The sequence below is a fragment of the Ambystoma mexicanum genome, chromosome 7p, assembly GCF_040938575.1.
Source record: "Ambystoma mexicanum isolate Mex_15411 chromosome 7p, UKY_AmexF1_1, whole genome shotgun sequence".
Lineage (NCBI taxonomy): Eukaryota > Metazoa > Chordata > Amphibia > Caudata > Ambystomatidae > Ambystoma > Ambystoma mexicanum.
Window position 1 is genome coordinate 776,211,452 of NC_090939.1, and position 25,536 is coordinate 776,236,987.

The 25,536-nt window shown below is 45.5% G+C and overlaps 1 protein-coding gene across 6 annotated transcripts in view; it reads right to left on the reverse strand.

Moving 5' to 3' along the window:
- Positions 1-3,828: 3,828 nt before the first annotated feature.
- NCK2 (NCK adaptor protein 2) overlaps positions 3,829-25,536 on the reverse strand; it is a 231,045-nt gene continuing 209,337 nt past the window's right edge. For all 6 annotated transcript variants that reach the window (XM_069636904.1, XM_069636903.1, XM_069636905.1 and 3 more), the window contains one exon: positions 3,829-6,376. In XM_069636904.1, the coding sequence (XP_069493005.1) occupies positions 6,182-6,376 (195 nt within the window). In that variant the 3' untranslated portion in view covers positions 3,829-6,181. The remainder of the gene's footprint in view (positions 6,377-25,536) is intronic.

The following is a 25,536-nucleotide window of genomic DNA, read 5'->3' on the forward strand; positions in this document are numbered from 1 at the left end:
GCGAGGAGCGGGAGGGCTGGCGGTAAGAAGAGGAGCCCCCACTGAAACCTTTGGAAGATCCTTGGGACTTAGCTCACGAGGGCCGAAAGGACGGCCGCCGCTGTTGAAGGGTGCCCAAGGCACGTGCCATCTCAGTGTCTGTCTTGATGGCCTGCAGAGACTCATCTATAGCCTTCCCGAAGAGATTGTCTCTGTCAAAGGGCATGTCCAAGACCCTCATCTGAACGTCCTGATGAAAGTTGGTGGCCTTGAGCCAGCTACGACGATGAACACAAATACCGTTGCCCATCTGGTGGAACCCTGCGATGCCTAGTAGATAACCCGTCGCTCCATGGCATCTAATTTCTTCCCCTCACTGTCTGGAGGGGTGGACACTGCCGAGGAAGAAGAGCCTGACTACTCCTTCTTGGCCACTGCCGATACCACAGAGTCCGGTGACAGTTGGGCCGGCAAGCACTTGGGCGCAGAGTTGGGCACCCTGTACTTCTTCTCAAGGCGATCCCTCTTCGCCAGGGCTGAGGAGGCGACGGGAGGTCCCCTATCCCACCGTCAACATCTGTGCCTGTCGTCGCCGTGTCGGGGTCCGTCTCATCCTTCGGGGGGGAAGAGGGAGGCGAGGTGTGGTAAGGAGGCAGAGGGTCGGCCGTTGTCGGTGCCTCTGGCAGGACCGCAGGCACGATAGGCATCCTTGTCTGTATCTCAGAGACCAGAGTATGCAGTGCAGAGAGAATATCCACCAAGAGATCTCTAGGCAGCAGCCGAGGCAGTGGTGCAGCTGAGGCGGAATAGGCAGCTGGGGCGCAGGCAGGGCACCCAGACCCTCATCGCCTTGCTGCTCTTCCTATACGGTATCCTCGCCGCCGCCTTCATCGTCGACACGCTCGTCGTAGGGCCTGTTCCCGATGTTTTCCTCCTCCTGGATGGTTTGAAGGTAGATGAGCTCCTCCTCTGAGGAGATATCCGTGCCCTGGAGGACCTCCGTGCCACACCCTTCTTCCCATCCAGAGGGGACGGTCTCAGGGAGATGACCGCCATCTTCTTCTCCGGGGTCTTCTCTGTGGGCCAGAACGCAGCCTCCCTCCTGGGATGAAGGAACACCCTTGCCTTCAGGGTTGTGCCCTGCGGATCCACCTCTGCGCCCTTCGTGAGAGATGCCACTACCCCCTCGATGGAAGGCTGGGCCTTCGTCGGGTGTACCTGGGCCTTCACGGTCAGGACCGGTCCCTTGTCCTGTTTGGCCTTGGGCGTCTCGGACGCCTTGTCCCGTTTGGCCTTCTCCTTAGGGGGAAGGTCAGCGCCCCGATCCCCCTTGGCCTTCTCCGGCAGGTCGGTCTTGGGCTTCTCCTTGAGTTTGCCCGAATGGTCCGACTTCCTCTTGGACGATGATCCTGAGCGCTGACTGGTGACTTAAGTCGCTGGAGATGTCGGGCGCGCCCTGGCCGCTGGGGAGCCTTGCCGCAACGGCGCTCCCGGGGGGAGTGGACTTGCGGTGCTGATCCTTCTGTTGGATCCCCGTGGGAGGGCCACCCTCAAAGGTCTTAGAAGCCCACTCAGCTTTCTCGGAACCGGGAGAGGCATGCTCCTGGGACCCACCCAGAGCAGGGGCCTTGCCTGTAGGCACTCTTTCAGCCGCCTATGCCGATCCTTCAGCTTGCGAGCGGTCATCTCCTGGCAAAAAGCACAATCTTCCTCCTTGTGCGCCGGGTACAGGCAGTAAAGGCACTGGGAATGTTTGTCGTCCGAGGAGACATTCCGTAAGACGCAGAGCAAAGCTTGAAAAGAGGGGTTGAATCCTTCTTCTCCTCCGACATGGTCCACGTGGTTCAGGCTTGAAGACTCTTCTGGAAGCCTCCACGGAGAAACTTGACGAAATTCGTTCTTGAGGGGCGCTGAAGAATCCGAAATATCGGGTCCCCATTAATCAGAAGGTCGATCGATAGAGCACAAAACTCGATTAACCGAAAAATAGAGTACAACTCTTCCACAAAGTGAACAAAAGTGTAAAAGTTTGAGAGCTAAACACGAGAACTCCCAACACTTGAACGTGCGGTAAAAATCTGAAGATGGCTGCCAGAGGAGGGGCTTACGTAGAGGGCAGTCATTGGCTGGGGGCAGTATGACCCAGAACTCAGTGATCGGTTGTTAGGAGAAAGACAGTTCAGAAATGAAACAAACAGATTTTTTCTTTACCGAGGATTCCCAGCCTGACAGGGAATATTCATGAGCATGTGAGACCCCATGCTGGAGAAGTAATACATGATAAAACCCATATTGTATACACTTGAAATGCATCAGAATGAACCTCCGTTGTGAATTACACAGGGGAGATGTGTTCCCAGGGTTTTGGTCAGAGAACACATTTGGCAGATTTATTTTGGATAAGCTCAAGATTCTGTAATTTGAGATCTAGCTGCGGGAAGCTGTATTAGTCCAGGCACCACTGAACCATGACTATTGATTGTATTTTAGGTTATGAAACAATTGTCCTAAGCTTGTGTTATTGGTAAAGAGATTTTTGGTAGAGTATTAATTTGGAATAAATCACCCCACAGCTCTGGTCCTATTCGGAGGGACAGTGTGTTTGTTGCATTAGGGTTGGGCCCTTTGAAAGAGAGTCAGCCTCATCACGAGTTGGGCGGTAACCCTTAAATGCAGCGCTAATGCTATTGCCGCTGCATTTAAGGGTCCGTCCAATCACGAGTCTTGCAACATTTACCCCAGATCAGAGCTCGGGGTAAACGCGCCGGGTAAATTCCCATTTTCTGGTGCAATTAGTGTTGCGCTATTAGCGTCAAAATACCCCATTGGGTCCAATGGAGAATTACATTTACTGCCAAATCCTTGAACCAGCGCTAATAGCGCCGGACCGGTTGCCGATAACGCTATTAGCGCAAGCTGTATCCCGGCGGGAATACCGCCCAACTCGTGATAAGGCCAGTCTGGAGAGTAGCAGTTAAAAAAAATTATATATATGATTATATGGCCCAATGCTCAATGTTTTGGACGAAGACTGATGGTATGCTGGTTGTTCCCCACCATGCAGACCCAGGATCAGAGGGACCTGTGATTCATCTGTGTAGAGTTGCACTGCGTGCATTAAAGTCTATTGAATCAGCTAAAGTTTTCAAATGTACATTGAATAGCCATGAAAAAAGGATGGACCCTGGAGTTACCCCAGATGGAACGGGAGACCGGGGGGGATTTAAATCCCCAACATCAACCCATTTAACCCAAATGGTCTAATTTGTTGACCCCAGACTTCTATTTGTGTCTTTTGTCTGATCCCTCAAGCACTTTTAATTAGACTGCAATATAATGTTGCATCGTTTCAATGTTTAGTGACAATAGGCACCAACATAAAAACAAACTTATCAGTTAACAAAAACAAATACAAGTTTCAGATTCCTTCCACTCCCTCCCCCGGATGGAGCAGTAAATCCCTTTTTGAGAAAAATGTATGTTCGGTAAGGGATTTTATTTTTTTGCTGATGCCGATTGATGCAGTAATCAAATAGTTATATGGATCAGACCAAACCGCATCTGTTACAGGTTTACAAGACTTAAGCCTAGCCTTTGGTATGGGATCGGCTAACAAAGAATCAGAAGTCCAAGTGAAGAGAAATAGTGCCACATAAAAGAGGACATTGGCAAAGTGCATTGCCCATTGCATTACAATAGAGGACATTTTACAAGAGGATGCAGAAAGATAAGAATAATAATAATTGGAAATAATTTGGAAAAACAATTAAGAAGTCCCTGCTTGAAATAGTGATTACGTTTTCATGTCCAAATTGCCATCTATGTAGATTGAAAAGCGAAAACAAAATGTTTTATTGCAACATCCTTTATTTTCTTACCAGGAAGATATTTTCTGGGCGCAAAAATTGTTCATTCCAGCGTTGACAATATTAGAAATTAAAATGTGTACAATTATTTATTTTTCAAAGTAATGTGTCCGCTAGGAAACTTCCTTTGCAAGCTCACAGTTGTGGTTTCTTTATTCCAAATAAAAACTGTGCCCATCAGAATATCGATGTGAAATGGACAATCATTGGGACCACTAAGTATCATGAATGATAAAGAAATATAAATACTTTAAAGGGTTTCAATTTAGAGCAGTTTTAAACACCTGTAAAACTTTTCACTGACCTTAACATATATTCGAACAGAGTTTAAAGTGAAAACATAAAAGTGGGGTAGAAGGGTATCAAACGTCAACAGATGTGCTTTCACTTACTACGGTCATAAAATGTCAACATTAAACAGCGCTTATAAAATATCCCCGAGTTTAACCTGACCGAGGCTTGTGTAGCGTGATGCACTCGGAGTAGTTTTCTATAGAAACAAAACGCTCTTAATAAATGTTTTTTGAGAACTCAATAATATAGAACAGCGCCTGATCACTTGCCTTGCCACAAGAACATGGAAAAAGAAAAAACAGACTGTTGTGCTCACATTAGTGATGACTCTAGAATCGAAGTCAACATGTCAGACTGCGACTGAGCCCTTCTACATGCTGCATAGTAGGAGATGCTGCTTTATTTACCTTAGCCTTGAAAAAGAAATGGAAAAGAAAGCAAGATGGACACCTCTTGTGAGTGGGTAAGGTTACAAGACATCACTGTTATGCATGATCAAATGAGAAAATGTTGTACTCTGTTACGCATAAAGAAAGGCCAAGAAAAATGAAGAGAAACAACTGCTCCAATACTAGAAGTCTTAACATGTTCCTGGACATGTTTGACCCTCAACAGTACCATGAATAACATAAAATCTTCAAAAAGGATCCACCGGGGGACACTAAAATCTAGTATTCCTTTCAGTCTGCGTACATAGTTTCTAGAATAAACCTTATAAAACATTGTTATATCATATTTAAAAAAAAGTACTGACATGAGTTATGGACAAGTGCTTTTGCACAAAATTCCTGTACAAGGTTACCAGCAAATGAATGTATTGGCTTTTCTAGAAATGTACTTGTGCTCGTTTTCCAAAATCACATTAAATGTCAAGTAGCATTTTCTTCAATGTCATTTTCAGTGTTTTGCATCAGGCAGACGAGCCTGGCTTTAATTTTGAACTTGCTGGTTGCCAACGTCCTTGGACAGAAATGTCATTCATTCTTTCATTCTTGAACACTCAGTCACTTCATGACTGCAACTTATAATCTTTAAAAACTTAAATAGGGGCAGGGATACAAATCATTTTATAAATAAACATTATGCTGTGCAATACGCCAGACATTCACTTTTCTTCAGCAAATACTTTTTGATTGAAGCAAATACAAATATAGTGTGACTTTTGCCTTCCCAGTCTGTTGTGTTATTGTCAATTAAGTGTCAAATCAGAGACAGATACACATTAAATACATCTTTGTTTAAGTCCAAACCAGCACAGGTAAGAGTTCAAAGCACAAACTTAATGGCACATTTTATTTTCAATTACCAAAATGTGTATGTCTCAGAATCCAATATTTCCTCCTCTACAAAACGTACCAATAATCACGTCCCTAATTGGGGTCATATTAGAAGGATTCTACTCAAATCTAATTTTCTTTTGCTACAATCCTACTGAAAGAGTGTAAGAGGTCCTATTACAATATTTTAATGTGTGTATTCTTCACAAAGAGATAGAGACAAGGTCACAGCAGAGTACAATGCAAAGAGTGCCTCTAGATTCTAGTAACTTTGGTAAAATACAATGTACTCGGTAAGCAACAAAGCTACATGAATTCACGATTCATAGGACTATTAGATTTCACTTGAGAAGTCACAGCTTCAATACACTTGTGCACGTATCTAAACGAACAATCTGTCAGTGTGCTCTTGCTGAGAAAATTAACACTGTTTAGAATGTAAGCCTCTAGCTCTGTACTTCAGCTAACTAGTAGATGAGGTGTACGTAAACTTGCAGCGAAGCGTGGGCTTCATTCCAAGGCATTAAAGCAGCTCAAAGAACATTGCCGTAAGTGAGCTCTTACACCAGAGGGACATGGTTGAATGACAAACAAAAGGCAAAATACCTGAAAATAATGGACAAGAATAATGCACTGAAAAAGTGTTTTCTTAAAAAGAGCCGTCGTCTCCCAAGGCCTTTTTTCGTTCACACTGAATAAGGCTCTGCTAAATGAGGTTCTTTATCCGAGGCTTGTAGTTTTGAGAGACCTAGTCCATCTTCAATGTCACTGCAGCGGTTTAACAAGGTATAATTTTTCACCATGCTCGCTGGTGAAAATGGGAGCCTTTTTGTAGTGTTCCACCAATTCATCCATGCTGTTAAATCGCCGCTGCCCAATACAATAAACACTGTCCGCAAACTGCACCTTGAAGTGTTTGTTCTTCCCCATCGCCTTTAGAGAGACAGAGAAGTCGCTAGGCTGTAAACAAAAAATGATAGAACAAAGTCAATATTAGCACATAAGAAGTAGACTTCTTGCTGAATATATTATTTTTAATAAAGTGTTGGACTCTTGTACTAACGACTTTATATCAGCTAACAATGTTAAAAAAAAAGTTTTCAAATTAAAGATACAAATCAAGTAACTTGAATTTAGGCATCTCAACAGTGAAAAAACACAGTGGAAACAGTTCTACTAACAACTGGAGACATGCAGCAATGGCAGAAGGCACATATGACAGGTCTATGCGCCTGCTCAATGGATGGGTCCACTTGCATCATTAAAAACACACATTCCCTGAATTGTTTGTTTTTAGAGAGGAACTCATTCTTAGAGAAAGCATGGCATAGGATTTTATCAATAATTTACATGAAAAACTCATCTCCCTCAAAAATCAATACTCAATTTGCCGGATTTCAATAAAACAGATCCTTCTACCTTGTTATTCACCTTCGGTCATCCAGAGTTCACGCAGTAACAACAAAATAGATAGTTATCAGATCCAGCCCTATATATAGGGAGTCGTCATTCTTCCTGGGAGCAGGTGGTTGCTCAACAATGCCTGAAAAACAGGTTGCATGCTTGCCACAACCTGTTTATTCAAACAACTACGTTGCTATCAGCACCCCAGTATATCAACCCTTGGTGATAATAGCAATAATCAATCGTTTCGCTCATGCCGATGAATTGGGGCATGGGCCGTTACTGGCTGATTAAGACCACTTGGGGGTGGGGTGCGAGGACAGCAGGGAATTATTGCTATCATAAATGTACCTCCACTTGCAGCAGATATTCCATAATACGGCGACTATAGAAGATTGAAAAATAACTGAACTAAGCCAAAGTTAATGCCATTCACACCGATGACAAATAGAACTGGAGTAGATTTGGTGTTTAAATGGAGTCAAATTATTGTCTTAGTGCCCATTATGTGGTACTATCTTGTTCATTAATATAAAAACAGTCCTGACAGGAAACTACTTTAGATCTCTGGAAATACTGGAAAGAAAAGCCGAGAGCTGGATTAAACACCCCATCTTTATGAATTTGCGTATCTCACTCATTTAAAATATAATAGTAAATTGCTTTGAATACATTATGTCACCTGTATGTGATGGGAGCACTGGCAGTGCCCAACATGGTGCAATAAGATTATGTAGTTCAAGCAGCACAATATGTTTTTTGGCAGTGTAAAGAGTGACAGAAATACTTCAATGAACATATGGAAAAAGCAACTGGCTTTCGTCATGGCTAGCCTTATTTAAAATGATCAAGTAAAAAGCAGTCAGCAATATATTTATCGACTAATCCATAAAGGGTATTCCGATAACTTTTAATAAAATAAATTAGGGCACAATTCAAAAAGGTGGTCGTCGGAATGCAGATTTTGTTTGTGAAGGAGAGTGCACCATAAGCTACACAAGTGTGTGGAGGTAAATTGACTAATTATCCGCCTTTTCCATACTAGACTACCACTCGGACTACTTTACAGGATTCTGAAGCGAGCCACCCGAGTCCCGATTCTAAAATATATTGCAATCCTAAACACTACACACCTAGCTTCTATGTTATACAAGGTAGACATCTCCTAAAACTAACCAATTGGTGTGGGACACATAGAAGGAAAGTCTAGTAATACAGCAGCGCGATTATGAATGGTAAAAAGCATGCGTGCAGACTGGACTACTGTCTCTCAACTACTGTTACAAACTAATTCACTGTAAGTTTGTGCATCAGACATATCCCGATCCAAAACCTTGGCATTCTTATGTATCAGAAGCAGCCCTCTAGATAAGGTGCATATCGTGCCTTTTTACGCATCTAATTGTAGCCAACACAGATTATTTCATTTACTACTGCGTACCATGTACGCTGTATTTATTCATTTAAAAAACATACTTTCCACCATCAGATGGCACTGTAGCGTTTCTTTTGTCATAGCCTTTCTTATGCATGATAATTTCCAACTGAAAGACCACGAGTCCCCTTCCACGTCTGACAGTTAAAGAGCAACACAATAAAGCATGCACCCTTTTCAAATGTGTTCATACCATAACGTCAATTAGCTTCATATGCTAAAAAGTAAAGTTTAAATCGATGTCTTTAGTTGAATGTTTTTTAACCATACATAACACGGTGGAGGTTTGTGACGAATCGCCAAACCTAAGTGAGTTTATGGAAGAACTTATTTTTTTGTATGTTTTTAAAGCGCTGAAAATAAAGTGGGTAAATCATGATGTTTTGCCTTTTGCATCTTATCGTTTTCCATTCAGGATGTGGAAAATAAAGGTACAGTGATAATATTTCGGCCCAGCATGCTGCTATAAGGATTTACATGTTGTCATGATGCTTTACTATGCAGTTTATTTATAGGACAGTATTACTGTAGGTCTTGACACCCAAAACTCATTTTTGTTCCAAGTAAAATGCAGAAGAAGGTGGCTGTTCCAAATTGAAAGAGTGGGTTAAAATCAAAGCTTTGCTGTTTAGCGTAACTGTGTGATCCTGGGCAAATAATGTAATCTCAACCTGACTTCAATTACAAAAATTGGAGTGCTTATAAATGATAAAGTTTACACCCATACAATAGGACCGTTTTACTAAGTGTAGGGATACATTGGTGTATCCTGGTGCTCTTCTGCTAGTGGCTCCAATACTGCTGCATAGAATTGCATTATTGCTGCACTAGCCCTCCCCCCAGTCTTTTAACACTGTATTTGACAGGCCGACAGTCGCACCAGCCAGTCAGTGCACCAGAGATTCTACTATAGCGGACTGTGGTAGAACCAACATTACATTTTCTCCCCGGTTGCTCCCAGCCACTGAAGTTGCTTGGGCCGTACTGTCCCACACTCTGCAATGTCCTGTTTTGCTATGATATTGAGTCTTTCATTGCACACCATCTGCCATTTTCACACTTTCTAGGACCTTAAGGATCTGCAAGAAGTGGGTGTTTCAGACTCAAAGGAGAGAGCAGTTAACTGATTGTAACATTGAAGCTGCACTAGAATAGTCTTATTACAACGGTTAATTAAGGTAAATGCCCCTACACAAGTAAGTTTGCCACTCCTCCACAGTCTCTGAAGTTAGTGCCTCTCCCAACATTTGAAGGGTTAGTCCAACCCTACATTTCAGCTTAGGTGCACTCCTGGATGGGTGCACTTGCATTTTGTTAGGCAGAGAGGTGAGCCTTTCCCCGAAACTGGCAGCGTTAAAGTTTTACTGTGTTTGTTCATAAAAATGTACTTGAACAAACGCTGTAAAACTTTAAAGCTGTTACTTTCAAGAAAGTCCTCCATCACCTCTCTGCATATTGCTCTTTAAAATATACTAATCGATAGTTGGTCCCCACACCAGACCATGGGGGCAGGTGGGTAGAACAGTGGGGACAGAACCTCCAATTTTGCTCTGCCTATTTTAGTGGCCCCTCCCATCACAACTTAATTCCCCCCCCCAGAAATGTAGGTTTTGTTGCGCCCCTACATGGCAGGGAGGTCAGGTAGGTCGGTTCACTCTCACAAGCCACCAGCCACCCCCACCGCTCCCCTCACAGTGCTGAAATAAAGGGGCGGGAGCCAACACATCTGCAATAATTCCTTTACTTGCTGCACCATGGCCCGTTGCAAACCTGCTCTGTAATGTATAATTTATAAAGTTATGCTGGCTGTAGTAAGACGTGCGCTTACTGGTGGGCTATACCACGAGGGATGGGCCATTACCCCATGCAGGGATGAACGGTTCCATTACCCTGCACCAGAGTTGCGGGGCAGCCCGGGAACTGAATATATTTGCCATTAGCACATGCAGGGAGGCCATGTGCCACTGGCACATGCAGAAAGCAGATGCTCAGTTACCATGTGCAGAGAGGAGATGTGCTGCTGCATGTGTACAGAGGCTATGCCAATAACATGTGGAAAGGGAGTATGTGTTCTTACATAGCGCTTTTAGCAACATTCCTTCAGCTTTTAAGCACTGTGGCAACAGTTTTATTATCCCAGTTCGAATTTTATTACAGTAAAACCAAGCAGAATGCAAGGGGAGCACTGTTGGGCATTGTGGTGGGGGCTGGTGAGGACGTGTTAGAGTCGGGCTGAATAAGGAAAGGGGAGGGGGGAAATCGGGTACATTTGGGACCAGTACATTTTGTCCATTTCCAGCACCGATAGTAACTTATGTGAATGGTTATTCTTCATTATTGCATGTCTTGTAAGAAAGAAGCGACTCCTCTGCAGTCTTCCCTCTGTGCCACACCCATCAAGGCTGCGTCAGCCCTCCACGTAATTGGAACTTGGGAAGTGCAGGCCGCCCTCCTGCCCGGTAGCTTTCCAGCCTTTCTTTTGATGCAAACTTAGCATGTGCTTTGCCAACATTAGCCTGTGCAGAAGGGAGCCCTGCCATTAAGACTGGCAGAGAGGAGATGTGCCATTATATCATGGGCAGAGGAGATGCTACGTTAGCACTCGCAGAGAAGAAATGTCCCCTAGTACATACTTAGTAAAGATGTGTCATTTGTATGTGCCAAGAAGAGATGTGCCATTAGTATGGAACAGAAGTGCAATTGGCATGCAGAGCCAAGATGTGTCGTTAGCATGTGCAGAGACAGGATGTGGAGTTAGCACATGCTAAATGCACATCCCGGCGCTGCACAGGATGTGCAGTTAGTACTTGCAGGGATGGGATGTGCAGTTAGCATGTGCAGAGAGGGTATGTCCCATTAGCATATGCATAGAGAAGGCGTGTCGTTAGCATGCACATCTCCTCTGTGCACATGCACGCAATTAGCATGCATGTATAGAGAGCTGTCCCACTAGTATGTGCGGAGAGAAGATGCACCATTAGCAGATGAGAAGAGATGTGCCAATAGCATGCGCAGAGAAGACATTTCAGGTCACTGTGGGTAGAGATATGTCCTGTCAACGTGTGCAAATATCAGGCTTGCTAAACAGAACGTGTTCTATCAATACGTGAAAACAATGTCTGCCATTAGCATATGCATAGAGATGTGCTTGTTAGCATGCACATGGTGTAAAGGTGCAATTTACACATGCAAATGACACAAATTTGCTCTTCAAATGCTAACAGCACATCTCCGAAAATGCTGAAAGGAGATGTTCCTTTACCATGTGCACAGAGTACCTGTCATACTCGTTAGTATGTGTCAAGAGGAGAAGTGTAGCTAGCATGTTTAGGGAGGATGTATGCCATTATCAAGTGGAGTGATGTGCTGTTACTATGTGCTCAGATGGGATGTGCCATTTGCATGTGACGTGAAGGGCTCTGCACAAGCCAGACAACTTTGATCTACAACTCTTTTGGTCTATGGGTCTGATTTTATATATGCATTGGGTATATGTGTTGGATACGTTTACTCTCTTGCAGAGGAGAAAACTCCTTTTTACTCCCTTGTTTTTGCATTTACTCTCTAATTTGAAAAATCATGCATAAAATACTTCCACCTCAAAATCTTATCTGGAGCACTGATCAGAAGTGAATGTGATAAAACAAACTTTACACAGCTGTATTCGGTTTGTCCATGAATATAAACATTTTGGGCATGGGTGAAAGGATTAGTGGACGGTATTGCTCAAGTAGATATTCCACTATCCCCACAAACATGACTTCATTTTTTTTGTTTTTTTTTTACTGTTAGGTCTCGAGTGAAACTGACGTTTCTGACGAGTGTTTCCATACTAGCGAGATGCAGAACAGCTATGAACAATGGAAAAGGCCCTGGCTGAAGTAATGACAAACTGTTAACAGATCTGATACGTTCACAGATTTGATACGTTTTAATATGCAAGCTTGCATATGTGGAAGGATTTACAGATATACCATAGAAGTGCAGACTAGGAACATGATGCTGATCCCACAAATGAGAATATGTGGTAGATTACCAGATTATACAGTTATGATATTACTGAAAGGAAAGATTATATGATATGAATGTAAGGGTTAGGTTGACAAGGCTCTTATGATTCAAAATAATACAACTACAATTGCTGCAACACCTTCTCTGCAATTGCTGTATAATCGCTTTCTGCCCAATATGTACATTTGTATGTTTTTTTAATGCAATGTAATAGTTCATTGTTCTGATGAAACTTATAAATACAAGTTTTAAAAAGGGAAATTGATTGCATGTTTCAGTGTACTGTAGTCCTTTAGAAATATGCAGTAGGTTATTAAAGCAAATGCAATTTGTTAGGAACCATTATTGAGAAAACAGTAATGCTACTAAATCTGGGAATGATTTGGGGTGGCATGCAGCCTTTGCAGAAAGTGCTCATCTTGGACACATCAGCATGCACAATATTAGTAAGGTTTGTTTTTTCAATTAACAGTGACCAGTCTTTTCATTTGTTCCATCTCTGGTGTGGCTCCTCACTAGTGTCTTTATTTCAATTAATCTCAAAGCTGATGTAAAGCAAAACAAAGCTAGAGAACAGGGCGTAAGAAAAGGGGTAGGTGAAGTGGAAAAGGGGGCAAAAAAGAAAGACAATGCAAGAACATCTGAAGAAATGATGCAGAGCCAATGGTCAGTTAATCAAAAGCCACCAATCGATTATGAACAATTGCCTAATACCCTCAAGCCCACCTTGGCCCCTGTTGCAATGTAATTCTTAAGAGGGCAGTGTTGCCATTGTGATGCTGGAAATGCACTGGAGGGACAGGGCCTCTGTATCCTTGTCCTTTACTGCTTTTTATCGTGTGTTCTGTCGAGTTTTCCGCACAGGAGTTCATGTGGGACTCCTGGCGGTGCAGCTCTCTCTCTTGGTTTGGTGAACACACCCAGGGGATACCCTTATGGCACCCATGGGTAGGGGTGCAACCCTCTGCCCCTAGTGTATGTTTTTGGGCACCTATATGTGACCCACAGAGCAGGGTACGGGCTGGTGGCAGCTACATTCTGGATTGACTGGTGCCCTGAGCGTCCACCATTTTGGGATGCTCAGGCCGTGTCATTGGAATCGGTAGATTCCTGATGGAGACAAAATGACCCCCAGGGCCTCTTGCCCTCCATCACCTGTTACTTTGATCTTCCCAAAGTCCCAGGAGGCCCTGACTCGGTCCCTTCCCCCTGACTGGCTGTTGGGTGGAAGTTACATATATGGTAGTGTGGGGAAGTGCTGACCAGACTGGCTGGAGCCTTTCCAACGACCGTATATTGTGGGTACGCCTGTGGGTGGGACCTGGGTGAATGGAGTGTGCGACAAATACGCATTCTATGTTGTGGGTGTCTAGTATCTGGTGGTTGACACAATGACTGAGACAGCCCTGCCCGAAACCGGTATGAATGCAGTGTGGAGTGTTGAATGGCTGGGTACTTGTCCCAATACACAACTTGTTGTGAGTGTCTGGAGAGAAGTGAATGGCCTGAATGCATTGTGTGCCCGATTGGCTGGCTGCCTGCCGCATGAATGCCCTTAGTAGTGATTGGATACTTGAGTATGACCCCGCGGAATGAATGGGAGATCAACAGTATATCTGGGGACCTCTAACAGCTAGGAATTGTGTTCAGAAGCTCAAGTCCACTACGACGAGTAACTGGAGTAACTGAAGCTTGACCTTAAAGACCTGCTGGAAGAGAAGAATTGATGTTGCTCTCCTTCACAATCTGAAAGCTGCTGTATCTCCAAGGACTGACCCAGAGAGGACCTGGTAAGGCGCCCTCTTCCCGAGCTACGAGGGACCATCGTGCACCTGCTGATCTTTGCCAAAGCTCCCTGGTAGACAGACCTTCGAAAGGCTGCCGACCCGAGACGGGGACCGCCGCGGAATCACAAAGAGAAGAGCCTGGACTGTTGTCTGCCACTGTCGGCGACTGCCGTCGCTGTCTGGAGCCGCTGTGCTCCCGTTTGCCTAAGAACTTTCGAATCCAAGGACGCTCTTGTCTGCTTCGTCGCCGCTGTATCCTGCTGGAGAAGGCCTAACCGTCGACGCACCGAGGAGCATCTGCCGGTGGGTTTCCCGCCACCCAAAGACCACAGAGACTATTCGATGCCCTTGCTGGGCCGCAGTTCTTCAAACTCTTTGCAGTCCAGAACTATCGACACCGAGGTGCCCCGAACGCCTCTTCCTTGCAGGACGTTTACGCTTCCCTGTCAACGAGCACCACTAGGAACGAAGCTGCCACTTCATCGTCGAAGCTCACCCTGTTCTCCATCGGACGTTCAATGACCCGTGACTCCTGCCTTAAAGGGAGGGCACTCGAGAAGGGCTGTCGATTCCCCGACGAGGAACGCTACAACGCCAGGTACTTTGGGGTTGCAGAACTATTGGGAAGTCTTGTGTGAACAATATATGGACTGGGCTTGTATCTTTATTCCACAGGTTGCCCAGGTGGGGGGGGGGGGATCTCCACATAGAACTGTGTCTAGGTAGCGGGACCAGTATTTTGCCAATTGTTCCAACCAACTGCTTTCCTCCTATCTTCTATTGCTGGTTTCCTTATTAATTTGATCTGTGTGACATTTAACCTGAGTAAAGTTGATGCACTTTAATGAGATCTGCTAATAATTGTGGTACCACTTAGAACTGTATATATTTACCATTGTTGATTTTTGGAGCACAAAGTGAGTTATTGTGATAGTGTACATAACCTTGAATATTAATTATATAAAGACTGTTTTAACCAATACAGTGTGTGGACATTCTTTTGTGGGGGCTTGGTGACTACACTGTACTTAAGAACCAGCCTGCATCACCTCCTGAGAAGCTAGGCCTTGATTGCTCAACCACGTACCAATAATAGAGAATCTTGGCTGGGGTCCTCTGTGCCTCTTCTCTACCATATAGAGAGCGTAAGTACAGACACCCCCTCCAGTCTTTACAGCCATGTGCTGCTATTCCAAAATATCATAATCTCGGCCAGACAGTGTGTCTACTTCTCATTGGTAAAACATGTACAACCTAAACTGACTCTGCCTCCTTTTGGGCCATAAGCAGTTCCATGACTACCAACGAATTGGAAAGACTCCAAAAAAAATAAAGCACCCAGCACAACGCATTTAAACACAAGGCCAGATTGTTCTCAAAACTGCATTTTATTGACAAGAGTAACAAAGATGAACCATTGCATGAAACTAGCACTTACCACACTGAACAGGTACACATAACTCAAGCTGCTAGATCTCAAAATAAGCTCCTGGAACAACAAGCACAATTGTATTTTTCAGAGTTCCTGTTCTGTGTGCATAATCATGCGGAGGCAGATAATTTTTACACTTCTAATTTAATTTACACTCCAATTATAAAAACAGTGTGTAAAATGATGACTATGCACCATCTGGTTTACATCCATTCAACCTTGCAGTTAATGGGGTACATTACTATAAATGGTCAGTGGCAGCAGAGTCTTTGCTCAAGGGTGAGTGATTGTCAATACACCAATCACAGGTGTTCTAGCCTCTCAGATCTTCAAGACTACAATTAAAACATCCAAAGCCTGACTCTCCAGGAAGTGCAAGCGCTGTTCAAAAACTAACAAATGCGAGTTACATTTGTAATTGAAATAAACACTCAGCAAAACCTGTCCATGTGATAATCCAGATAGGTATTTAACTTTATGTAGAGCTTCATACATGGTTCGTCCAACATCTAGGCACTATGATTATTATACATCAGTCGATACTCAGTTAACCAATCTCTGAAGGATGTTAGCCAATAAGATAGCTCAGCCGGTTAAGCACTTGTTGCTGCAATCTGTGCATGATCTGTAGGTTGCAGGTACGAATCCCGGAAAGGCCAACTCAGCCTTTCATCTTTTCGAGGTCGATAAAGGAGTACCGACTTCGGTTTGGTGATAAGTGTGATAAATATGTTCTATGTACAGCGCTTTGCCAAAAGCGCTATATAAATAATCATTTGACCAGGAGATTAGACTTAGAATTTAGCATGGCGTATTTGCCTCCCTACACTGTTGTATCATAACTGTGGCATACCTTTAGCTAGTAATAGCTCCAGGAAATGAGGACTTTCATTAAACATCAAAAGACAATTCTGCTATCGAACCTCAAAACAATTAATGTTTGCTTTACCATGTAATTGACTAGGTTTTTGTGTTTTCAACATTATACAGGAGAGATCAAATGGCCAGACCGTACAGAAATAATTAAAGGTGTATTCTGTCACAATGCAGAAAGCTGCCGCCTAATAATGATTTCTATACAGTTCTTGCACACATTGGCTGGATGTCGCATACATTTTACTCTCTTGCAAAGCAGAAAAGTAATTTTTTACTCTCTTAAAATCACATTTACTCTCCAAGTTTAAAAATAGGGAGTAAAATACTACAGCCTCAAAATCTTATCTCGAACACTGACAGTAACATATCTATTTTTAGCAGTAGTCTATCAACCCTAAATGCTTTACTCCCTGCAAGGACTCTCTTACTCCTGTAGCAAACCCTACCGAGGGATACAACAGGACCAAGTCCAGGACCTGTCCTTATTAGGTGCAAAATTAACATTAACAACAGCCACAAGAACAGAGTCTGTACCGCTTGGCTTGGCGAAAGTCAGCCTGCTCTGAATCAAGATGTTTAGATTATTCAATAAATATGTGTAGCTCGTGAGGGACAAAACGTTCTTTCACGCGTGGAATGGTCACAGGTGATGACGTAAGGTCAGCAGTTATTTTGGGCCCAGATTGGGCTTTTTAAATGCGTGCAATCCTTTTTAGGTGCCGAGCGCTCAGACCCTGTGCCAGATAGGAAATTTGAGGGGGGCCCAGAATCAGACAACTTTCTTGACATTATAGAATGTCTGCCTTGGAGGGTAGTTGTGCCTGGTAGTTGATTCCTGAGGCAGACAGAGCATCTCTAGACCCAATAAGTGGAAAGTTCCGGGGTCATATGGGGGCTGTCAGGTACCACTCAAAAGAACAGTACACTATTTGGTCCTGCATTTGGAACTGCACTTTCCGCAGGACATTAAACACTTGACATAACACAGCCAAACTAGAATTAAACCCCTTGCAGCAAAACTGGGTACAGAGACTGGGGGTAGCCTAAAATAAGCTCAAACCAAATGGAAGCAGGCTCAGGCTTTCATTGCACCACCATCCTAAAGATAGGCATCAGTCCTTTATGGCATCTTAGTAGAGAGACTTGATTTTAGTAGCGAGGACACCTGTGAGCACTCCCCGTAGGATTGTTGGGAAACAAGTCTCCTGGCTAGTGGTACAGGGATACTCCCTTTCATTAAATCCTGAAACTGAAATGATGCCCAGATCCCTAAGATACCCACATACCTGTGAACCCATCCCAGCAAATCCCTGAAATGGAACAAGCAATTTACCTGCAACACCTGTTCTCCAGCATGGATCTTACATGGATTAAAATGCTCATGAATAGTTCCCGTCATCCTCAGTAACATTAAAGCAGTTTCACTTTAAAGTTAAAACGTCTTGTCGCTTCTATAGCCAACTGCTGTCACTTTGGGTCATACGGCCACAGCCAATGACATTCGTCCTCCTAAGCTCCACCCCTTGTAGTCATCTTCAGATTTGGTTGCGCACGTAAAGTGGCCATAGGAGCCAAGAAGAGCCAGAGAGGAGAAGGAGGGAGGGTTTGCATGTGAATCCATGTAAGACCCATGCTGGAGAAGAACAAGTTACTTACCAACTGGTAACATTCTTTCGACTGGATGTTCCTCCAACGTATTTCTCATCTTTAATATTCTCGTCCAGCTTCGGCTGCATCGGAAAAAAATATTCTCGCCAGAGGGCACCTTGCGTCGATGGCATCGAGTCGGTGTCCCTCGAAGGCCTCCAGCGAGGGTGACATCATCGGGTGTACAAGTAGCATGCGCGGCGCCTGTTGGCCTCAGTTCTGTTTTTCCCTCCTGTTTGTGTTGGATGTTAGTGTAGGCAGACGCTGGCCAGCCCTGCGAGAGCTGAAGTAGCAACAACATAGGAAATTCTACAGAGGGGTAGGATGGGAGGGCGATGAGGAATACGTTGGAGGAACATCCAGTCGAAAGAACGTTACCAGTTGGTAAGTAACTTGTTCTTCGAATGGATTGTGTACTCCAACATATTCCTCATCTTTGATAGACTCCCAAAGCAGTATAAGGAATTTGGTGGAGGGAGTAGAATCTTGAGATTGATGTTGTTATCTTACAAAGATGAATATAGTACCGACTTAACAAAGGCGACTTCCTGAGAGTGGGAAGCGACTAAACTATAATACTTTGTGAAAGTATGCATTGAAGACCAAGTTGCTGCATCACAAATTGATTTAATAGGGACGCTTCTTCGAAAGGCAGCCGAAGAGGCTATAACCCTAGTCGAGTGGGCTCTCAAGCCTTACGGCGGGCCCTTGACAAGGTCTGCTTTGAAAACGATTGACCCAATTTCCATCCGGTAAACCCAATAACGCTTGGAGAGCCTAGAAATATAAGCTTAAAGCCCTTCTAGGGTACAGCCTGTGGAGTCTTTCCTCCTCTTTACCGGGATGCGGCGGAGGATAGAACGCTGGCAGAATGATTTTCTGATTCAAATGGAAATCAAGACACGACTTTAGGTAAGAAGGAGGTTTTTCACCCTCAACACAACCCTATCTTTGTGGAACACAGTATAGGGTGGCCTGGACGATAGTGCCTGCAACTCGCTCATCTCAGATGTTAAATGTGACCAATAAAATGGTCTTGAAGGTTAGCAACCTCAATGGGCATGTGTGCAAAGGTTCAAATGGGGCACACATCAAAAACTTTAGAACCAGATTAAGGTCCCAAATTGGAACTTGAAAAGAAGAAGATGGGAACACATTAGTGAGCCCTTTTGAGAATTGAATCACCAAGGGAATTTTAAAGTAGGAACACTGTTTCAAAAAGCGCTTGAAGATGGAAAGCGCTGCTAGGTAACCTTTTATGGTCCCGACATTGAGACCTTTGTGTGCCAATGATAAGAGGAAAGATAACACCTCTGGAATTGAACATAGAAAAGGATCAACATTATTTTCCCTGCACCAGTCGCAAACCTTGTTCCAACGGCAACGGTACAGAGATTTTGTTGCTGGCCTTCATGAAGTCATCCGGGAGGTCCCAATCCTTGCATCTCAGCCTTTCAGAAACCAAGCATGAAGGTTGAGAGTGTTGACCTCTGGATGGAGAACCTGTACCTCCCTTTGTGAGAGAAGATTCTCTCTGCGGTAGACGAATTGGAGGACAGATGGACATGTCAGAAGGCTGTGGACCACGTTCTCCTGGCCCAATCCGGGGCAATTAGGATCATATGGTTTCCGAACCGTATCAACCTCCTGATTACTTGGGGAATGATAGGGATTGGAGGTAACGTGTATAGTAGTGGGAAATCCCAATGCACCACAAATGCGTCTCCTAGAGATACTCTCTTTTGAAATTCCCCCAAGCAATACCTTTCGCACTTCCAGTTGATCCCGGTCACAAACAGGTCTACTTGAGGGGTTCCCCAAAGGGCGAAGATCTCTTGAAGGACTTCCTGAGCTAGTTCCCACTTGTGGGACACTGCACTCTGCCTGCTCAGAGCGTCCACCGTCATGTTTTCCTCCCCGGCCAGGTGAACTGCTGATAAGGAGATTCCTTCTTGAATTGCCCAGTACCAGAGCTGCATTGCCTCTCTGCACAGTGGTAGTGACCCTACACCTCCTTTTGTTGACGTAATGCATGGCCACTGTGTTGTCCGTCATTATCAGGACATTCTTTCCCCGTATAGAGGGAAGGAAGGCTTTCAACGCTAGTCTGATTGCCCTCAGCTCCAAAAGGTTGATGTATAGTTTGGACTCCAATGGTGACCAACAACCACTGATTTCCAGACCATTGGCACAGGCTCCCCACCCCATGAGTGAGGCATCCGTTACTACTGTAATCTCCGGCCATGGCTGCCAAAAATGTTCTCCCTTCAGAATGTTGTCCTTGAAGGTCCACCACAGAAGATCCTGCGAGACCCTGCTTGGAACCTGAAGTAGGTCCATCATCTTTCCTGAGAACTGGGACCATTGCGTTTTTAGAGCCCAATGAAGGGATCTCATCCTCAGGCGGGCCTGTGGCACCAGAAAAATGCAGGATGCCGAGCAACCTCAAGAAATTGTAGGCCGAAAGATTCTGGGCATTCTAAAATTTGGAGACCATCTGAAGAATGTCTTGTGCCCTCATCTTGGGTGGCGAGCTCTTTCCCAAGGATGTGTCTAATACAGCTCTGATGTACTGGAGCTGCTGGGAAGGTGGCATCTGTGACTTCTTGAAATTGAGGGAGACGCCCAGTCCGAAGGGAGTGGCAGGTGACTTTCAGGTGATCCAGGGCTTGCTCGGGAGAATGCGCCCTGATCAGCCAATCGTCCAGGTAGGGGTAGACATGAATTCCCCCTCTCCTGGGATACGCTGCCACAACCACCATCAGTTTGGTGAAGACCCTCAGGGCGGAGGTCAACCTGAATGGCAGGACTCGAAACTGATAGTGCGAGCCGCCAACAGCGAACCTTCTGTGCTTTAGATGCATAGGTACATTAAAATAAACATCCTGAAGGTTCAATGACACCAACCAATCCTGAAGTTGAAGGTCCTGAAGGATCTGAGAAAGAGTGACCATCTTGAAATTGTCCTTCCTGAGGAACTTCTTCAATTATCTCAAGTGCAAGATGGGTCTTAATCCTCTGACCTTTTTTGGGATCAAAGGATATTGGGAATAGCAACTCTTGTTCCTCGCCGCTACAGGCACCGGTTCTATAGCGCCTTTCTCTAGCAGGGTTAAAATTTCCTGCACAGGGAGCAGATCTGGAATCAAAGAATGTTTCCCTGGTGGATTGTTGTGAGGCTGCGTTAAGAAAGGAAGGCAGTAACCTTGGGCTATTGTTTCCAGAGCCCAGGCATCTGAAGTAATATCTCGCCATTCTTGCAGATGCTGATACAGTCTGCCTCCAACTGATGTTACACGATGCAAGCTCTCAAAGCAGTTTTGTGGCAGATGTTGCAGCTGCTAATGGCAAGGAAGCTGCAGATGGAGCCGATTTAGCACTCTTACCTCGTCCACCCCAAGCGATTTTTCTTTGGCCTCTTTGACTGGCCATTCCTCTCGCCTTTCCAAATGAGGAGCAGCAACGATAGGATCGTCCCTTCCAAGACTGTCCAGATGAACGAAAAGGCTGAGGTTGCCTAACAGCAGCGCCTAAAGATTTGACAGCCGCTTTTGAGGTCTGCAACCTCTTAAGGCTCTCGTCAGCCTTGCTGCCAAAAAGGTGAGACCTGTCAAATGGCATGTTCAGGAGACGGGACTGCACATATGGTGCGAAACCAGACTTCCGCAACCACGCAACCCTGTGCATAACTGTGCTTGCAGCCATGGACCTGCTGACGATGTCTGCAGTATCCAAACCAGACTAAAGGGATTCACGCATGGCCTCCTTGCCATCTCTAATGATAGCTAGGAATCCCTCCCTTTCCTCCCCTTCTGGTATGTGCTCAGCTGCCATGGAGATGCACTCCCGCAGAGTGTACGAAAGTTTGGCTAAGGCACATGTGGAGTTCGCCGATTTGAGGGCCATACTCCCCGCAGAAAATACCTTGCGTGCCCATCCATCCAAACGCTTGTCATCCCTATCCGGGGGGATGGTAGGGTACGCCACTTTGTTAGCTGTGGCTGCTTGGAACACCAAACTCTCAGGAGTGGGGTGTTTGGACAGATAGCCGGGGTCGCTACTGGAAGGGCGGTATTTTTTAGTAAGGGACTTATCAACAGCTGGGATAGAATCCGGGGACTCCCAATTCTTGGCCACCCTATTTTGCATGGCCAAATGGAAGGGTAAAATTGGGTCAGTAGGCGGACCTTGACCTAGAATGTCTGTCAGATCATCCTGAATAAATTGAGCTGGTGGTCTAGCCCATCCCAAATAGTCTACTATCTTTGACATCAGCTGCCGGTAAGAGGAATCGGCATGTTCTCCCGGCTCTGGTTTGCCAAATGCAGTCTCTGGCGATGTATCTACACCACTAGCATTATGTAGTGTGTCAATGAGGTCCCTCATTTTACTCTCTTCAGAGATCCAACACTCTGGCACATTAGGAGTACCAAACTCCAGACCAAAAGGAACCTCCTCATCCTTAGATCTTTCCTCTTCTTCAAAAATTGAAGATAGATATTTAAAGAATTCCTTTCTGGGCAAAGGAGTGAAAGATCTTTCAGGAGGAGTTGGTTTTGTGGAAGGTTTTGTTTTAGCAGCTTTTTCTTTTGCTGCAACATGCTCAGAGGACTGAGTTGGAACCGTAGGAATCTTTGGCGCCAATGGCTTCGGTGTCGATGTTGACAAAGGCGTTGATGAAAATGGCGCTGAAGGTGGAAATGGCGTAGACGTTGAGGTTTCGATGACGACCTCCAAGGATGTTGCCTTAAGAGTGAGCAGAGCTTTGGACAGCGAAGATCTCGAGCGCGCGTCCCCACTCGAATGACTCTTTATCGGACTCCTCGAGGGCTCACCATCGGTTCTCCTTCAATCAACCGGGCTTGAGGGCGCATGAGTGTCGGTACAGGAACGCTCTCGGCCGGCTTCTGCGGAAGGCGCAGGGCAAGGCTTGGCCTTCCCATACACTTGCACCATTTTTATACAAAATGCTTCCCCCCTCTTCAAAAGAAGAATGTTTAGTGAGGCATCTAAACTTACTTGGGGATTCGTCCGACGACGAAGATGGTGAACGGTGGCGTTGTTTCTTCAATCTTTTTGTCGACGACGAGTGGCAGGAGCCACTTTGGGATCTCAACCTTTCTTCCTTCCGCGTGGAGGGGAATGAACTCGCGCCTCGATGGTCGAGGATCGGTCAGATTTAGATTTACGACCCACCTGCAATATCCCCTTCCTCTCCCGCAGGGCTTTACCCGTCATCGCCTGACACTTCGAGCAGGCCTCAGGGTCGAATTCTTCTCCCGGCACCACAGGCACGATCGATGCGGGTCTGTGATCGATGACTTAGAACTGCACTCCTTGAACTTCTTGAAACCCGAAAGAGGGGTAGTTGGGGTTGATAAAGAGGACATCACTGATGATTTTTCTGAAGAATGGAATGGCGTTAGAGAAAATAGCAACGAGGCACGTCGAGTCTCCGAAGCAACACATTCTGCGAAAAAACTGAACTGAGGCCAACGGGCCCTACGCATGCTACTTATACACCCGATGAAGTCACCCTCAACGGAGACCTTCAAGGGACGTTGACACAATGCCATCGACGCATGGCCCCCTCCGCCAAGAAAATCTTTTCTGATGCAGCCGAAGCTGGACGAGAATATCAAAGATGAGGAATAAGTTGGAGGACACAATCCATTTGAAAAGTAGTTACAGGTAAGTAATTTGTTCCTTCTGCAGCATGGGGTCTTGCATGGATTCACATGCCCATGAATAAGATTACACAACAGCACATATACACAACCACACGAGGTGCCAAGGCTCAGAGAACCAACATAGTTACCCCTGGAACAGACTCGCCTCATGCAAACAGGTTGCCAAGGACTGCTTGGCCGACTCAGGACTCTTCCCTGGAATCCCTGTCGACACAGTAGAATTTTGTGAAGATGTGGGTAGACCTGCACGTAGCAGCCCTGCAGAGGTCGAGCAGGGGAACACCAGAGAGAAACGCTGCAGTCGCTGCAATGGCTCAGGTGGAATGGGCTCTCGGCCGGCCTAGTAGCAGTCTATTGGTTACATGATGGCAATGTGTGATACAGCCGGAAAGCCACCTGGAGATGGAAACCTTAGACCGGGCTTTCCCATGTCACACAGGTCCCAAATTGAGTAAAAGCTGATAAGACTTTTGAAAGTCCTATGTGCGTGCAACATAGATCTTCAAGGCACGCACAACGTCCAGTGAATGCAATGATCTTTCAGCAGGTGAAGAAGGGTTTGCGAAGAAAACTGGTAGAACCAAAGGTTCGTTTAGATGAAAGTCCGACGGGACCTTTGCATGAAGGAAGGATGAGTTCACAGACCTAGCTTGGCCGAATTGACAACAGATATAGAGGCTTACAGGAGAGTGCCTGCATTTCCCTAACCTGTATGGCCCAGGTGATCGGGCGGTCATCTAGGACAGAAATTTCAAGCAGGCCCGATGCATACGTGCAAACAGACACCCCATCAGTTCCGACATTACCACATCCAGCTCCCACGCAGCGGCAGGAGCCTTCACTGAAAGTAATGTTCTGAAGAGGCCCTTTACGAAGTCCTTAACGAGCATGGGCAACCACAGGGAGAGCTCACCCGGAGCCCGGGTGTATCGGGATTTATCGGCCATGTGGACCTTGATAGATGCATGGATAAGGCCAGACTTGGCAAGCAAGAGCAGGTACGGAAGAAGCTGTGGCGCTGTCACGCAGAGCAGAGAAATCTTCGGTGGTGGTCATCAAACTGTAAAGTGTTCTACTCGAGTTTGTAGCAAGCAAGCGAAGAGCGGGCCCTGGCTTTGGCTAGAATGTTTCTGCATTCCAAAGGCAGTGAGTAGTGTCCAAATTCTAGGGCTGCAGGAGCCAGGTTGTGAGGCTCAGACACATGGGGTCATGGTGCAGGATTGACCCTCCTTCTCACCAGAGCAGGCCTGCAAGTGGAGGTAGTTTGAGTGGTGGAACCACTGACAGATGAAGGTCTGAGCCCCAGATCTGCCTGGGCCAAGCCGGTGCAATGTGGATCCTCTTGCAGTGGCAATGTCTGAGCGGTGTTGATCACTTGTAGAAATAGAGGAACCAGTGTAAATGCGTACAGAAAAAGGCACTCCCAAGGGAATAAGAAAGGCGCCCCCCCAGACTCCTTGGCTAAGGATACCAGCTGGCAAACTTCTGACACTTGGCGTTGGTAGCTGTTGCAAAGAGGTCAATTTGAGGGAGACCCCACTTTTTGAAGAGATGAGGCACTTACGCTCGTTGGAGCTCCCATTTGTGGCAAGACCGCAGCTCCCTTTGGAGAGAGTCCGATGGTGTTCTGAATGCCTGCCAGGTGAAATGGGCCGAGAAACATCCATCGAGCAATGGCCCAGTTCCACAGATTCTGCACCTCCAGAGAGAGCGGGGAAGCACGTTCCTACCTATTTACTGATATAAAACATGGTGGAGGTGTTGTCTGTGAAGACGCACACCAACTAGCCGTGGAGCTGAGGCTGAAAAGACTTGAGCCCAGAAAACTGTCTGCAGTT